Here is a 17,562-nt window from a genome sequence, read left to right on the forward strand (position 1 = left end):
TAAAAAAAATACGCAGACGGGTTCCTGTCTACTGGTTCCGTGGTTTTTACGTTTTAGTTTATTTTATATTATTGCGCGCGTTTTATACTTTCAATAAACACATCTTTTTACATCTTTTTATCTGTGGTGGTGTCTAGCTAACACTGCTTGGCCTACCTACACAACCCTATTTCCATCATATAGGAGGATATTTTCGTAAAAGGCCGAAATCCTGTGTAGGTCGAAAACTGAGGAACAGATAATGTTTTTTCTTGAAATATTTTTTGACTCATATTGAGTTACTTCTTTCCATCTCAACTCATATTGAGTTACTTTCTTCCTTAAAGTCACTTTAGATCACTAGTTTTACATTGACGGATTTCTATGTCATCATATTTTCCTTTTCTACTCCAACCTGATTGATTTTCTGTGAATGTTCATTCTAGATTTTTGTTGTATTTGTATTGTCTTTTTGTTTTGTGGGTTTTTGTCTTTATTGTTTCCATTTTGAGCAGTTGAAGGTTTTATACTTCTAGACTATATATATATAATACAAGAAAGACTCAAAACTAGATGTTGGCAATTACAGACCCATTTCTTTGCGATCCAACATAAATAAAATCTTCGAAAAACTCCTTCATTTCAGACTAGTCAAATTCTTCGAAAAACAAGAACATCTTTAGTGAAAAGCGATTCGGTTTTAGAAGGTCACAGCACTAACCATGCTGTGATTGCGCTTACTGAAGTTGTCAGATCAGCATCAGATAATTGTAATTTTGCATTGATACACTTTTACCATCCTGCTACATAAACTGGTTCATTATGGCATCAGAGGACCAGCTCTTGCTTTATTCAGGCTTATCTCTCTACACTCACAGTTTTAAGGGTTTTGAAAGAGACCTTTTGAAGACTCGTATCGGAGTCCTTTATCGCAGAACCTATAAGGTCTTATTCCAATTAAGACCATCATGGGTTTGTTTCCAAATTAGACCTTATTGTATCTCAATCGAGACCATTGTGACGTTCGTAAGAGACCCTGTAAGGTGTTATAATTCAAACCTTTTAAGGTCTTGATTATGACAAGACCATTAAGGTGTTCGTAAGAGACCATTTTAGGCATGATGATTTAAACCTTTTGAGGTCTTGATTGCAACAAGACCATTAAGATGCTCGAAAGAAACCATTCGGATGTTCAAAAGAGAGCTTTGAAAGACTCATATCGGAGTCCTTTATCGCAGAACCTATAAGGTCTCATTATAATTTAGACCTTTTCAAGTCTTGATTCTAAATCTGTACGCATAGAAAATGTTATCAAATGACTTGTTTTATATTTCAGGATTACGAAGTAAACAAAAGCTGGAAGATTATGTATAGTGTTGAAATAGAATTTTCGTTTTTGAAATTAATAGAAACTATATATAGTCGAAGTTATAATTTATAATATTATGATAGTATATACTTAGATAGGTCTCAACCATTTGCTTTTAGTTTATTTATAATTCTTGCAATGTTAGAATCTAAACGATAACAAAAGATAAAACATAAAATATAACTTCCGAAGAGTTCATTCTCCTCTATCTCCCCCCAGTCATAAGGATCTCGCAAGGGGAGTTATGGCGATAGTAATCAGAATGTCTCTTTCAGTGCTCATAATCAGCAAGGTACGCTGGGGCCTTGCGTTGACGTGTAGATCGACGAATCACAGTTGAACGGCTCGTGTTGCTGAAGGGTGATGGGACAGGGGGAGTAACGATTGGTGGAGGAACTGGGGCGGTTGGTCCTGATGGTGTATCTGTGACGAGTGGAGGTGAAGATGGATCGTCTCGAGGAGATTCGTTGACGGGGACCGTTGGTGTCTGCTCCTGATGAACTGGATCTGCCGATGGATTTACGACGACGTGAGGTGTAACATTCCTCGATTGTCCGAGTGGTGGACAGGCATGAACAGATGGAGCTCTGACTGCTTGAGGACGAACGGGAACAAATTTGCGAAGGAACTTTCTGTTGCGGATTGTCACTCTGCCAGATCCGTCAACTCTCACGACGTATTGGTGATGCTGTCGGACCTCAATGATAACTCCTGTCCTGTCCCACTTTCTTGGATGGTTGCCAACCTGATTCTGAAGGCGGACACGGTCTCCAACTTGAAGGGGTGGGATGAGTCGGGTACCGAGTGATAGTCGTTCAGCGATCTTGAAGTGGCGAACTCTCAGTGCGTCTTCTCTGTTTTGTAGTGTGTCCTGCCATGTAGGGTGCGGTTGATATCGTCCTGGGAGAATTGGAATGGTACTTCTTGTTGGCCGGCCGAAGATACACATTGCAGGTGAGATACGAGTTTCGGGATCAGGTGTGTTACGATATGTCAACATTGCACGTTGGAAAGCGTCCGTGTTTAGCTCCCCATTCGGACCAGTGTTGCCGATGATCATTCGTTTCACGGTCTTGACTCCGACTTCTGCCCGACAGTTACTGTGTGGAAAAGCAACGGAGGAGATGCGGTGTCGAACTCCCCAGGACTTGAGGAAGTCTTCAGTGTTCTTTGCGACATACTCTGGACCGCCATCTGAAGTAAGTTCATCTGGGATGCCGTATGTAACAAAAGTGCGACGGAGACTGTTAATGAGTCCCTTGCTCCCTTCATGTGCTCTTTCAACTATCGGCCAGTTGGAGTAGCGGTCGACGGAGATGGAATAGATGTGACCCTTGTGATGGAAGAAATCAGAACATATGAGTTGAAACGGGTATTCTGGAAGGATAGGCGGTGTTGGTGGAAGGTGAGGTTGTGAGGGGGCGATTGTGTTGCAGTGATGACAACGTGAACGTACATCTTTGATGTCATTGGTTATCCCCGGCCAAAACACTGAGGCTTCTGCGTGTGATATCATTGATCCAACTCCTTGGTGGGCAGCATGGAGATTGTCGAGGATCTGTGAACGTAGTGATATTGGAACTATTATCCTTTGCTTGTAGATGGGGATGCCCTCGATTGTCCATAAGTCATTACGGTACCGGAAGTAGGGTTGAAGTGTAGGAGGGAGGTGTCTGGCTTCATCTGGGAATCCCTTTTCGATGGCAGATGTTAACAGTCGGGTATCATTGTCACTTGCAGATGCCAACTTGACCATATCCCAGGTGACGGTTACGGTTGAAGAAATGGTAGCTACAATTGAAGATTTGATATTCGCTTCCAGCTCAACATCAGTGTTGGATTGATCTTCTGGTAAGGGCTCGAGGATTTGATGCGCAGGCAGTGGGCCAAATCCTTCTTCTGTGGATATTGCTGATATATCGTCAGGCAGTGGGTCAACATCAGGATTTCTTGGGCCACTGGGATGTCTTGAGGTACAGTCTGGGGCACGATGCTTCCTCCCCGGGATGTGATGCATCTTGAAGCGGTAGGGCAGGGTCTTTTCTTTCAGATTGCGAAGACGACTGTTTGGGATGTCGTGGAGGGATCTGTTGGAGAACAACCCAAGGAGTGGCTTGTGGTCGACTGCTATCGTGAGATCATCGCAACCAAGAGCGAAATGCTTTGCCTTGTCCAGACCATAGGTAACAGCAAGGGCTTCTCCTTCGATAGGCGCATAGTTGGATTCTGCAGGTGATGTGAAGCGGCTTCCAACCAACACGACTTTCCATCCTGTTGGGCAGCAAAAGGGCTTGACACCATCACAAGAACAGTGTTTCTGGAAGAGCCAGCAGCCGATTCCAAGTTTGGACCAATCAGTTGCAAGACACGTAGGTTTCGATTTGTCAAAGATGCGGACACCATTCTTTATCTCGTCGACGATTGTCTGTTTTGATTCTTCAAAGAGTTGCTGTAAAGAATCGTCCCAATAAAATGATGACTTTGGCTTGAGGAGATCTCGAAACGGTTGCATGTGTGATGCCATACTGAACGTGTATGCGACCTGGTTTACCAGCCCGAACCAGGAGCGAATGTCTGTGATGTTTTTTGGGGTTGGGAATTCCCTAATTGCACGTAGGATGCCATCGCTGGGTTGGACTTCAGTTGGAGTGATTTTGAAGCCTGAGAATTCGACGGTGTCTGCTCCGAGGATGAATTTGCTTGGGTTTTGGATGATGCCATTCTTTCCGCATAGGTCGAGCCATCGAGCAGCCTGGAAGAAACATCTTTCTAGTGAATCATCCCACAATAAAGCGTCGTCGATAACTTTGATCTTGTTGGGGAAGTCTGCAGCTATCTCGTCAAAGCGTCGGGTGTAGGCATCGCCGGATGAAACATAACGTTGTGGTGCCGTACAGTAACGATAACGACCCCAAGGTGTAATAAAGGTTGTGAAATGTCTGTCCTCTGGTTGAAGAGGGACACTATGATACCCGTTCCAAGCATCAGATACTGTCTTCTTAACTCCTTCAGGGATGGTGCGAACCTGGTGGAAAGGGGATTGAGTGTGGTGGGTCTCTCGAGTAGCATGAGCATTTACAGGTTGAAGGTCGACCGTTCTGCGTGGTTCCCCATTCTTCTTCGAGCAAACAACCATTCTGTGGCACCACGTGATTGGATCTCCAACTGGAACAGGCTCAATGACTCCAAGACGGACATCTCGGTCAAGGTCAGCTTTCACTTTTTCCTGCCAATGTACTGGTACTGGTATCGGTGAGTGATGAGCGACTGGGTCAGCATTTGGATCTATACGGAGCTTCAGTGGTGGACCACTCATGAGCGGAAGAGGTTGATGCTCACAAGTGTTGAATGTACTTGATTTGTAGTAGTCTAATAAATAATCCTGGAGCTTCTCGCGGTTTTCCGGCGTTGCAGGGAAAGGGAGCTTTAAAGGTAAAGGTGGCGGGAGTTCTCGTTTTGGGCAGTTGCATGAAGGGTGTTTGTCTGTGATGAGATTGATCGACGAAGATACTCCACCGACTGTGGGAAAGTTCTCTGAAATCATGCCAAGGTCGATGCAGGCGGATTTGCTTAGGAAGACGTTGTTGGAATCTTTTGTGATGTAGGTCATCTGCCTTGTCTCGGTCATGTTGTTGTTCTGATCGACGCCAGAGATACGAAGGATGATGGCACCAAGGATGCTAATAGGTCTGTCGTTCGCGGCATGCATCTTCATTTTCACTGGAATGAGGTCATTTTTCGTCAGACCGAGTTGTTGAACGATCTTGAATCCAGCTAGGCAACTCTGACAGCCGGTATCAGCCATTGCAGGTACTTTGATTGATGATTCTGGATTGTTGATGATAGGCTTGAACCCAAGGTCTACATAGTCCTGATCCTCCACTCTGATTGACAGCTTGACGAATGGTTGTGGGCTTGATGGACGTTGTTGCCATTGATTGGTTGACTTCTCATGGACGTGGTGATCAGCGGAGACGCTATTGACAGTGGCAGAGCATAGCGCGTCGTAGATGGCACCTTGATTATTGGTCACAGTCAGGTCTTCTTTGGGTGCCTTGGGTTTGTCTTTACTACGGCAAACATCCTCAAAATGATGGAGACGGTTACAATGACCGCATTGGTGGTTGTAGGCGGGACAGGCATTCTTGCGCCTTTGTGCAGTTGATTTGACACCATGTCCTTTCTTGCCACAGTAGGAACAAAGACGGTTTTCTTGGTCAGGTTGCTTTGGAAGGGTGGAACGACTTTTCTGGTAGCTACTACGTATGGCATTACCAGTGGCTTGGTTCTCCAAAAGTTTGTTTGCGGAACGTTTACCGGCTTCTTTGGCTTCCACAAAATGGATAACCTCATTTAGTGTCATGTCTTGGTTGGTATGCCCCAACAAGCTTAATTGAATTTCAGTGTCCTCTACGCCTCTGCAGAGAGCATCTCTCAATATTGCTTCAGTATAGTCGACATCATGTTGACAGTTAGGGCATTGGATGCTGTACTGACAGACACTGGCTTGGCCCCGTAGTCGGGCACAGAAAGAACGTACTGTCTCTTCCCTGTCTTGTCTCATATCATTCAGAGCTACACGTGAAATCATAACATTTTCGTCTCGAACAGCGAGGGATTTGATAGCCTTCAATACGTCTTGCTCGGTCTTGTCTGAGAGCCCTGTTGTTGATCGAGTAAGGTCTCTTCTGAGTGTCTCGTCGCAGCACTCGAGTAGCTGAAGAACACGGTCCTTGCCAGTGACTTTAGTAGCGGCGACATATTCGTCCCAACGTGTCTTGAAGTATTGCCAATCGGATGTTGTGCCAGCAGAGGTAATCGTTGGTCGTTTAACTCGTTCCACCTTGAGTGCTCCTGTAGAGGAGGCTGAATGGGTGGTTGCATGTGCAGTAATCAGAGCAGCAACGATTGCAGCTTCCAGGTCTGGAGTGCTGTATGGACAGCCATCAATTGGGCATTGGACAGCTGGCATTGTTGTGAAGTTGATAAAAAATTCTTCAAGTGAATGATTCTAACATAGATAGGTCTCAACCATTTGCTTTTAGTTTATTTATAATTCTTGCAATGTTAGAATCTAAACGATAACAAAAGATAAAACATAAAATATAACTTCCGAAGAGTTCATTCTCCTCTAATACTCTTATAAATGAATAATTACATTACAATAATATAATACATATAGTACATATTAAGTTAGGAGCCTTGAAAAATACTCAAGTCTTGGAATACGTTCTTCTCTTCTGCCTGTAGCTTTAGAAGGAATTTTCAATCATAATAGATTTGGTATTGTTGGAAAGATAATTAAAATAGTGCTTTAATCATCATTTTCGCCGTAGTAATTCTAACAATAATAAAATTATTATGATTGAAAATTTCCCTAAAAGTTTATAAGCATGAGAAAGAAAACTGAACCCTTATCGTAAACAGACTTAACAGACTCAATTTTGAAAGAAGAAAGCTTTGTTTTTCTATAAGTCCATTCTCTATTTTGCAGCTCATAGACACACAAGTTTTTAAACGATTTCAGGAAAAAAAATAAAATAGACATAATAGAATAGTATTTGATAGAAAAGTATATAATTTCATTCATTATATAATATGTTAGAATATACAGAATTATTAGATAAAATAATTTGAATCAATAAAAGTGTTCTTGCACAAAATCTTATGAACAGGTAGCTTCGTCTTTTTCGGTTTTTAATGCAATGAAGATAAAAATGAACTAAATAAATCAGTAAATCACATGCGTGTGAAAACTCATTTTCGCGTGTGACCCTGCACCGAGTCACACGCATGTGAAAAGGGAAATAACATGCCAAAATCACAGGTCAAAACTGGGTTCGTGTAAATTTGGCTTTCACACGTGTTAAATTGAAAATCACACGAACCAGTTTTGATCAAGTAATATGTGATTTTCAATTTAACACGTGTGAAAGCCAAATTTACACGTGTGGGTTAATAAATAAATTGAAAAAACTCCTAAATTTAGGTTAATAAATAAATTGAAAAAACTGTCCTAAATTTAGGACAGTTTTTTCAATTTATTTATTAACCCACTAACTCTTGCAGGGGTTTTCGTCGAATCACCAATATCCAAAATGTACTTTTGGATGCTCGAGTGTGTCAATGAGGTGAATTTTCTGGTCTGTAAAATTTATCAAATTTTGCGATTTTCATAATGAAGAGTATTGAATTCAAATTTAAACGTATAAACAAGTTCAGAATATTGTGTAATTGATTTATTGTGAAAATATAACCTTTTAACTGAAGTTTAGGGCAAACTCTTTTGTTAAAACTGTCAAAAACCGCGAGTAAACGACCACTGAAGTAAGGTCCCAAAATTGCTGTTTATAAAAAAAAGCAACGACTCGGCCGAGAGTTAAGGGTCAAAAACAACTGTTTAGGGTGGCCTGCACATAGGGGCACCTGATCTAGGGTCGGGGCTAATTTTATGGCTTAAATATTTTCTTCAGGAAGTTATTTTGTCAAAGGAATCTTCGAAGTCCAGACTTTGATCTCCTGTTATATTCGAGATAGGGACGATGAAAAAATAGCCCCGACCCACGGTTCGGTCCGCAATTTATCTGGCTTTCAAGAAAATCTAAAATGGCTTTTTGATAGCCAATACAATCGCTGTATTTGCAGGTTTAGTGGGCCCCATTACTCTGCTAAAGAAAATTCATTGGATTCGAGAAAACATCAAAATTACAGACCAGACAAAAAATTACGCACTGCCCTATACAAGCCATTGTGATTGGCTGATCGGGAAAAAGACGTGAGATCTGATTGGCGTAGAAAAAAGTAGAAATTTTTTTAAGAAGGAGGCGGGGAAGAAAAAGAGGCGAAATGTCTCAAAATGAACTTCAAAAATCAAGAAACTTGCAAAAATTGAAAGGAAAGAAATGAATTTTATTCTTCTTGTGAAATATTTTATAGCTCATTCATAGGACGGGGATGTATCTAAACTAGAAGGACTAGACATCAGATTTAGAAGAACGAGACAAGGTGACTTTTTGATACACAATGCACAATATATTTTAAACTTTCTGTAGCTCAGACATAAAAAATCCAGAAAAAAGTGACTCCAAAACCATCTGAAATCCATTTTTTCTACATCCTGAAGAAAAAGAAAGAATATAAATAAATCTAATATAAATCAAGATTTGTGTCATCAATCCATAACCTTAGAGATAAAACTTTCAGTGAGACAGGGATGGTTAGCATAAAATACCCATCTTTTACTTCCATTCTCTTTATAAAGACCATAATAGCATAACATAGCATTTTAATCTACATTCTGCCAGAACAGGGATATTAGAAAATGAAAGAGCCTTAGCTCTTATGTAGGGAAATTAAATATCTAAAGTGAGGAGAGTGAAGGGGGTTTAGCATTTGCCAGCAAATAATAATGAGCTGAGTCAGGCTGGATTCTCCATGAATTTCGACCAATTTTGAGGTGGTACCACAACTCCTTCTTCAGTTGACAGTGAGAGAATTCTCTTGCTCTTGTCATCTGCGACTTGAATAATAAAAAGAATCCACAATTAATAAAAGTTAACTAACCTTTGTTTTATTGCAGTTGAGCTCCAGCACGCATTTCAAATTCAAAAACATCTCAAAACTGAAGAAAGCTCGGTTTTTTCTTCTTCCCATCTTCTTCGTTCTTAAATTGCACTAACATCATCATCATTGACAACACCAAAAAAAATCTAAAGCTTTTTGGAGAATAAAATAAAGAATTGTAAACAACAAAGAAGTGAATAAAAATGAAAACTGAAGCTATAACTCTGGGCAAAAATAATGCCCTTCCAATAAACTTGTGCATCCAGAATACAGTTAAAATTACTAAGAAGTGTTTCCTGATTATAAATCATAATTCTTTGAAAGAAAATACATTTTGAATCTGTTAAATGAAAATAATACCGGTATGCAACATTTAGAAAAAGAAAATATCAGAGTCCTTCCCCTCTCAGAAAAAAAAGATTTCAATGATTTCGAAAGATCGAGTGACAAACAACATTTTCCAGACTGTCCAGATTGAACGTACTTACTAAAAAAAAATTGTTTCAAAACATTCGAAAACATTTGCGCGCTCGTGTGAACACTCAAAAACATTCGATTTTCAAAGCGTTGTTTACATTTGAAAATTCGAATGTATTTTCGGCGTAAAGCTCTGTTTAGACTTAAACACGGAAAAAACTACAGACTCGCAAAATTCACCTCATTGATTTCCTCGAGTGAAAGTTAAAGTGCATTCCAGTTCTTTCGGATAGGCAAATTGAAAACGTAATAAGACGCAGTCATGATCCCGAAAGCTTCAATAAAATTGTTTGCCTGAGCGATAATTTGATCTTCAATTTTCACCACGAACGAGGCACTCTCGAGTAGAGCGGTGCTCAGATCTGTTTCATCAAAACTAGCTGACGTTCCAACCAACCGTGGGTAAGATTTGGTTTGATCAAAGATTGAAAATGTGGATTCACGTAGTAGAAACGAAGTCAACATCAGTTTCAAGCAATTCTTCACATCTACAGGAGAAAAGAAAGAATTTTTAAAGAGTCATTTTTGAATCTCGAGTACAAAAAATGGTGTGATAACTCACCCTTACAGATCTTGCTGAAGTTTGAACCAAATGATCTTTTATGCAAGAAAATAAGCCTGCTGATGGTACTTTTCACTTTTCAGAAGCCCGGTTTTAGTGTGGATTGGCCTACTTGATGGTTGTAATGATGAAAGTAATATTGTTTAGAATTTTTATCACCAAGCCTTGTCAAAAATAGCAGAGAAAGTTGTTTTTACAGCAAATCTGGAGCAAAATTCAAGATGTATCTTTTTGCAGCGACAACAGAACTTTTTTAAATTTTCAGACTTTTATTTAGGAAAAGTTAAGGAAATTTCTACATTTTGACTATGACAGGGTCCAAAAAATCAACAGAAGACAGGCCCTTTTCCAAAATCCCAAGACCCCCCCCCTTCTAAATCTAGGGGGTAGAAACTATGTTTGCTCCCAAGCAAAATGAAGATTTTTAGGGAACCATAACTTGCATAGTAGCCTATCTTTGAGCCGCAATATATAAAGAACTTTCTGAATATTGAGGTGAAATTTCAGGTTCTATTTTTCTTGTATATAAGTTTTGGTCCAAATTTCAGCAAAATCTGAGAGGGTGAGTTATCACACAATCAAGACTGTTGGAAAAAAATGACTCCTAAGTACTATACATTTTTTAAAACAAAACCTAAGCCAACAGTTTTCGGAAACACAACAAATTTTGGGGACTCTAAGGTTTTAGAGGATGTAAAAGTTTTTGGAAACTTCCACTTTGTGGGAAACTAAACGATTTGAAAAATTTCGCGACAGCTTTTTTCTGAAGATGCAGTAGAAAAAATAGCTATAAAATCACAAATTTTTGCTGTTTTAAGCATGCGTTGAGAATTTTTGCCTTGTAATTGAAATAACTTGCCAAATAAATTTTGGAGAAACTTTTCGTGGGCGGGTTTCAAATTACTTACATAATCTAGATTCCTCAGTTCGGCAACCAGCCAGCATTGCTCTAACATTTGTTAGATAGTTCTTTTCACAAGTCGTGGTTATTCGAAGGATGGGCACATCTTTTATGGTTTCCAACCGACTGATAATGGTCCATCCTCCAACCAGCCGGGAAAACTCAGAGAAAATCTAAGAGAAAACGATTTAATACCTTAAGAGCAAATGCCCATAGAATCTGCAAATAGAGGGCCATGGGGGTCTTCAAATCTTCTGGATTTTCATATATGTGATAGCCCTAACCAAAATATGAATTAAAAAAATCAACAGCTTGTGTTCAAAAGATAGTGCTTATTAAAATTTGTCTATTTTACAGACCAGAATTTATAGATCTTAATAACTCTTTATTTCTAAGTGCTAGAGACATGAAATTTTGCATCTAGGAAGTGTCTTTTAAAAGATAAAAAACTTTTGAAAAAATCTATATGGCGGTACACAGTGAAAAATTGGAAATCTTTTTTCCGAAAAGTAGTATAGCAGGGGGGGGTCAAGCAGTTAGTACTAGTACTAAGTGATTTCATCAAATTTAAATGGCACATCACCACGGTACCAACCGGCATACTGTCTTGTACGAAAAAACCCTATCATGCCATCAAGCAGATTGCTTCCTGAAGGTGTTTATATTGAAAAATTTTCCAAGTCTCTATGACCCCCGGAGCTGCAGTACAAATCAATTTAAAGAATATCTCACCTCGCTCTTTGAAGCCAACAGTGGATATTGTTCTATTATTATGGCAATCGGATTAACTTCGTGAACAATCATTTTACGTCTATCCGGAAATGTTTGCACCATTGCAAAAGAACTTCTCTGATGGTCCCTTTGAGCTGAAACTTTCCGGGACTCTTTTTGAATGGTATTGATGTGTACCATCTGCGATTGATCGTTTTCACCTTCAATTCTTGGAGGCAGATAGTTGGGGACACCCCAACTTAATTTAGTCCGTTTGGAGACATTTGATTCACCATCTCCAACTGCACGACGTTTACCAAATTTTACTCGTTTGTTGATGATTTCTGGAATCGGTGTGTGAATTTTTCCACGAACGTTCTTGAAAGCGGTTTTGAGCCGCCTATGAAAAAAGTTGACAGCATCGCCATAGTTGTGATGTGAATTGACCAAGTGGGGCCACTTCTCAATTATGGCTTTTGACATCTCAATGTAGTTGCTATTTGTTGGAAAACTGAAAAGAAATAATTGATAATTGGGTCTCTTGTAGACTCTCCTGAGTACATACCTTAAGCAAGGGGACTGTTTTTGTGAGAACAAATTTTTGTAATTCGCTGATTTGAAATTTTTTGTGGGAATTTAATTTTGCGGATCACTCACTTTAAAAAAAATTAGAGCTATTCTGTCATTATCCGACCTTTGTTTTTCGCATAAGAAAAATTTTGTAGGAACATACCCCAAAGGTACTTATTTTTGTGCGTACTAATTTTTGCGCAATTTCGCGCAGAGGCCCAAAAATGCGCAAAATTTTATACCGAAATTATGCATAGTGTTAAGGTGCGTGAAAATTAATACAGGATTTTCATAGACTCCCTACAGAAAATCGTAAAATAACCTAATGCATAAAAAATTGTAAGTAAGAGTGCTATTTTTTGGAAAATAAATGCTTCGTGCGCGAAAATTGATACCCAAAAATTAGATCAATTCAAATCTTATAAAAATCCCCTTGCTTTGTGTTCAAATCGGAAATAGGAATTTTTTTAAAAAAAGTTCCGCCTGGATAGGGTTAAGGGATCTAAATCTAAGGGGGTCATTAACTAAGGTTGTTCAACTCAATCAAAGAAATAGCAAATTAGAGCATTTTGCCTTTTTCATTGTGTGCAGTGACTCTTACTGACTTCTAGCCATTCCTTTATAAACTCAACATAAACTAACAACTCACTACAATTGGTACTTGGTGGTAACCTCGTTGAATATACCGGAAAGTAAACAAGATCTTGAAGACTGACTCAGCAGTAGCTGTTGATTAAGAACATCTAGTGTCGATTGCCTCACTATATGATCATGTATGATGAACGGATGAGGCCAACGTCTAAAAAAAGTTATTTCATTTCATAAAGCTACAAACTCGTAACCTGATAACAAATGCTCAAAATTTGTCTGACACGCATGGTAAACCTCCCAAGGCCCTTGAAAAAGTGTCAGCGTGATGGTCAGAAAACAATGACAATCTGTTCTCAGGTTACAAACTCAATGCTTAAGTTTCTATAGTTCTAGTAAGACTAGATTTCAACAAGAGATACTTTTATCGAACTAACTGATTGACAAAAACAGTACTTCATTGGAATTCCTCAAGAACTCAAAATGAGGTGGAGAAACCAATACTTACTTTTAGCTAGAAGAAGGATTATTTGTTTCTTGATCATTTATGGATATTTCAGGATCTTTAGGAATGGGTTCTTCACGAGCTCCAAGAATGGGTTCTTCACGAGCTTCAGGAATGTAAGGAGTGGGTTCATCAGGAATGTCATCACCATTATCTTTGTCGGTTAGATTTCTGAAGGAGCCTCTCAGACTATTTGATTTGCGATCCAAGAGAAGGGAGATGTCATCAAAATCCAACACACACCAGCCCTCTTCTTTGTCCTCAAAGTAGATATTTAAATCATCAAATTGATGGCCAAATTTCTTTGCTATTGCATCTTCCAGTTCTTCGATTGCATCAACCTTGATAATATATCTATCGCCACTTGGAAAGTCTACGGTGAATTTCATTTTTTCCTTTAATTACTAAAAAAGGAAGTGAGCAATTATTAGGATTGTTTTGAGTAATTCACTACCAATAAAAGTTCACTTCCTTTTTTAGACATTATAATGTAGAAGAAATAAAAATTATGACATTATAATGTAGTAGAAGTAAAAATTATGACGTAACTATTTCTAAAATATAAATGATAAGAAAGCTCAACAATTATTATATGGTGAACATTAGAAATCTGACCTTGAGAAAAAAGGAAGTTTTGAAAATTCTAACAAAATTAAACAATTAAAAATAAAAAGGTATAATAATATTCTAAATTTTTACATTATTTCTATTTTTTCAAAAAATTTTAAAACAAATAAAACAATGTCAAGTAAGAGATGAGAATTAAAGCACAGAAAATAAAGAACCGACAAACCGATGGAAATGAAATGAAGCTAAAGTAAAATGAAATTGCACAGCAACTACATAAACAAACACAGTAAACTACCTTGAAACCCTAAAACAAATACCAATACAAATATATATGGTGAAGATTAGAAATCTGACCTTGAGAAAAGGAAGTTTTGAAAATACTAAGTTTTTGAAAATATATATAAAAGTAGGAAACAAACCGTAACCGGAAATGAAAATTAAACCAATAGAAACTAAGCAAAGTTCACATTCCTTGAAAGAAATTTTTGTGAAAATAAGTCTGAAAAATTTTCCAGAACTTGAGACAAAAACATATAAAAATGAAATGAATGAAATTTTTCAACACCAAAAAATAAAGATTGACAGAACTTTCAAATACAAAAACAGAAATCATCAGAAATCATTGAGAAATGCAATTTTTTGAAGTTATCATAAATACACAGCAAAGACAAGCAGTTTTTTTTTAATTTCATTTTATGGAACCAGAATCACAATAATAAAAAACAGAAAGTATGGAAAATGAAGAAATACTTATTTGAACAAGTTTGAAAAAGAGTTTTTATTTTTTTTATTTTTTTAACAGTAAGATTTTTTATTACTTTCGGGACAAAACTTATGATGAAGGTTTAACTTGCGTTGACTATGAAAAATATGACTTGAAAGTAAATAATAGGAATAAAAAGGTTTCATGTTGTAGATTTATCATTTATCAGGTTGGTCATCCTGTTCTATGAATGATTCAAAACAGCGGATGTAATATCGAAGTGGGATTAAGGTTTTTCCATCAAAATTGTATACCCCTAATGGATGGTAATCAAGTAGGTCATCTATCTTCACAACAGTGTGTTCGTTAATTTCTGAAACTTGATAAGAATGGATGTGTGTATCAAACCCTTCAATATCAGTATTTTGACAAAGTAAAAAAATTTCGGTTTTGAAAAATATGATCAACTTTATGATCCCAAAAACATAATCATCATTTTGGTATGAAAGCACAACAGCCTCATCAACAGAATATCTGTGCCCATTCATCACCACAGCTTTTCCTACCATCAAAAGATCACTTGACATAATTTTCAATGATTTTTTTATCGGATTTTGAAACTGGATATCTAAAGTTTCAACAGCTGCCTCATTCATGGAAATCCCCTTTGGAAGTTTCCGAGTGAGAATGTTATCTTTACGATAGTGCAAATACATAAGCATTTGATGATGCACAGCCATTGTTTTACAGAGGTTAATTCTATTCTTCGAATGTTTCACAACATCCTTGAAATAGCCATTTTTGGATTCAAAGCGTAGAGTTTGGATTAAAGGACCATATTTAAAAGTTTGGTTGGGATAATGCTTTAAAAAGTGAGACTTAGCTTTAACACTGGCACCTGGGAAAAGTTTTCCATAATTTTCAAAGAACTCGTCAAGCAAATGTTGAATAAAAATCAGATCATATCTATCAAAACTTTTCGCTAAGAGACGCTCCAAAATCTCCAGAAATTCAATCAACAGAGCCCAAACATCATCGCTAGAACTCACAAAATCACCAATCATTAAAGGGAGTAAGCGTAATAAATTCAACATTTCACAGGCAGTTTGTTTGACTTTATATTTTGTGAGAGCTTTGATTTTGGTAACTTGGGGCTTGTTTTGCCTATCAATGATGGCATAAGGAAATGTTTCTATTCGATCATTAAAGACTTCTAAAGTAAACAGACCCTTTTTCACGAAATTTATGATTATATTGGTCACTAGATCAACTGCAAAGCCTTCAAAACAGTCGTGGGCAAGATCTGGCGGTAGACCATCGATGACATGGAAATAGTTCAAATCATTAAGACAACTTTTAATTTTGATTCCATATGAGGAGCACAAATTTGGATCATTTTCAATAGATTGAACATTGTTATTATAACCTGTTTTGGTTCTCAATTCAAAATCTTCAGTTTTTGTATTAAAAGAAAGAGAAGCTAAATCTATTTCACAGTATCTGCAAAACTTTTGCACGGTACTGAAGTTACAATAGAACCCCCCTATTGCATGAGCAGCTAGATTATCAGCAATTAACATGGATACAGAACCCCTGAGCTTGTACGAAAGCCCAGTTACTTCGAATTGAAGACCATTCATCTCAAGCTCTTTGATATCATCCAGCATTGGCTTGAGTATCTTCCCATAACAATAGTCATCTAGAAGATGGGCATCAAATAAAACAAGAAGGTTTATATCAGATAATCGTGATCTAAATAAAGAGGGAAGGTTTCCAAGAACAAAGTAAATGGCAGAAGTTTTATGCTTGACAGTTTTATTTCCTAATGGATTAACAGTGTTGAAGTCATCATGATAAAGAATGATTTGTAGAGATAGTGGTTCATTTGAAAATAAAGGATGTTCGCGAAAAACAGAACCATCTTTAAAATCACGCAAAATACCGTCACTTTCACTCTGAGAATCAGCAATAACTTCCGCAAAAAGATCTTCATGCTTTAACAAGACAGAAAGTGTTGATAAAATTGGAACATACTGGTAAGTATCAATTCCCCCCTTTGAATTATTGCCTAATGTGATTTCAATTGGCTCCACATACTGAGGTTTATTTTCAGTAAATTGAGATAAGGCTTTTGCTCCTTTAAATTTATTAAAGGCTATGGCATATTCACTCTCACATTGCAATATCATTTTTGTTTCATGGTCAAGTTTAAAATTTGCGATGTTTCGAGACAAAGATGATTTGATTGCTTCTCCGTGTCGCTTTCGGTCTATACTTAAAATGTGAGATAATTTTTCACTTATAAAACAGGTCGCCTCAGTGGTAACAAAATATTTCTCACGCAGTTCAAGCAGAAAGGAATGAATAGTTTCGACCGCAGTTTCATCAAAATAAGACTCTTTGTTATATGGATTAGAATCTTCATTAGCTCCTATACTACTTAAATCATTTTCTACACCAATAAAATTTTCACTGACCCCCCTGCTATTGCTTTCGTCATCAACTCCACCCTTGCCAAAAAGCTCTGGTTCAACTACATTTTCAAAGTTAGTACTATCAAGACCAAGAGAAAATTCAACATTTTTACTTGTCTTTCTGACTTGCATGTGTTGCTCATAAAACCAAAGATGGCAAGCCTTAGCATGTCTACGGAAGCTCTGAAGATTTGTAAAAGTTTTGGTACAAGAAGAGATACGACAAGCATATGGTGCACCAACCTTTAATGTATGGCTTTCAAAAAAATGATTCAAAACCTTGTTGTAGTCTGTACTTGCATAAAGACAACCAAGTAAGGAACAGGAAAATTCTCGTGATGAGATAGATCATTCANAGATAGATTGGGCTGAAACAGCTGCGATTGTCACATTGTATACTTTTGGAAACAAAATAAGTTCAACGAGCCAAAAACATCACAGTAGTAAAAGATACATCCAACTCAAAAAAATTACAAGATGAACCTCTCACCAGCAAGTCAATTAAAATATGACAGAAAAAACAAGACCCTTTCTAGTCTTATTTTCCCGCCAAAGTCGAAATCGAAAGTAGAATTAAACAAAATGGTAGC

At 37.7% G+C, this 17,562-nt stretch overlaps 3 protein-coding genes across 3 annotated transcripts; all 3 read right to left on the minus strand.

The window, feature by feature from the left end:
• Positions 1-1,445: 1,445 nt before the first annotated feature.
• LOC136821500 (uncharacterized) lies at positions 1,446-6,353 on the minus strand. Its single transcript, XM_067077731.1, has one exon. The coding sequence runs from the start codon at positions 6,318-6,320 to the stop codon at positions 1,620-1,622; it is 4,701 nt and encodes a 1,566-aa protein (XP_066933832.1). The 5' UTR covers positions 6,321-6,353; the 3' UTR covers positions 1,446-1,619.
• A 3,239-nt stretch (positions 6,354-9,592) lies between these two features.
• On the minus strand, positions 9,593-13,818 carry LOC136821497 (uncharacterized). The gene is made up of 5 exons (XM_067077729.1): positions 13,229-13,818; positions 12,782-12,931; positions 11,584-12,073; positions 10,859-11,024; positions 9,593-9,876 (listed from the first exon to the last, which is right to left on the minus strand). Exons 3-5 carry the CDS (start codon positions 12,043-12,045, stop codon positions 9,593-9,595), a joined length of 912 nt encoding a protein of 303 aa, XP_066933830.1. The 5' UTR covers positions 12,046-12,073; positions 12,782-12,931; positions 13,229-13,818.
• Positions 13,819-14,716: 898 nt separating this feature from the next.
• Positions 14,717-16,687, minus strand: LOC136821499 (uncharacterized). The gene has a single exon (XM_067077730.1). It carries the CDS (start codon positions 16,685-16,687, stop codon positions 14,717-14,719), a length of 1,971 nt encoding a protein of 656 aa, XP_066933831.1.
• Between the last annotated feature and the right edge of the window lie 875 nt (positions 16,688-17,562).

Source organism: Clytia hemisphaerica, unplaced genomic scaffold, assembly GCF_902728285.1.
Source record: "Clytia hemisphaerica strain Z4C2 unplaced genomic scaffold, Clytia hemisphaerica genome assembly, whole genome shotgun sequence".
In the NCBI taxonomy this organism is placed as follows: domain Eukaryota; kingdom Metazoa; phylum Cnidaria; class Hydrozoa; order Leptothecata; family Clytiidae; genus Clytia; species Clytia hemisphaerica.

Coding starts and splice junctions, on each gene's coding strand:
- LOC136821500 (XM_067077731.1), bottom strand. CDS start 6,320: ATGCCAGCTGTCCAATGCCCAATTGATGGCTGTCCATACAGCACTCCA.
- LOC136821497 (XM_067077729.1), bottom strand. CDS start 12,045: ATGTCAAAAGCCATAATTGAGAAGTGGCCCCACTTGGTCAATTCACAT. Junction 11,025..11,583: donor TGTTGGCTTCAAAGAGCGAG/GTGAGATATTCT, acceptor GTTTTCTCTTAG/ATTTTCTCTGAGTTTTCCCG. Junction 9,877..10,858: donor AACTGAGGAATCTAGATTAT/GTAAGTAATTTG, acceptor TTTCTCCTGTAG/ATGTGAAGAATTGCTTGAAA.
- LOC136821499 (XM_067077730.1), bottom strand. CDS start 16,687: ATGATATTGCAATGTGAGAGTGAATATGCCATAGCCTTTAATAAATTT.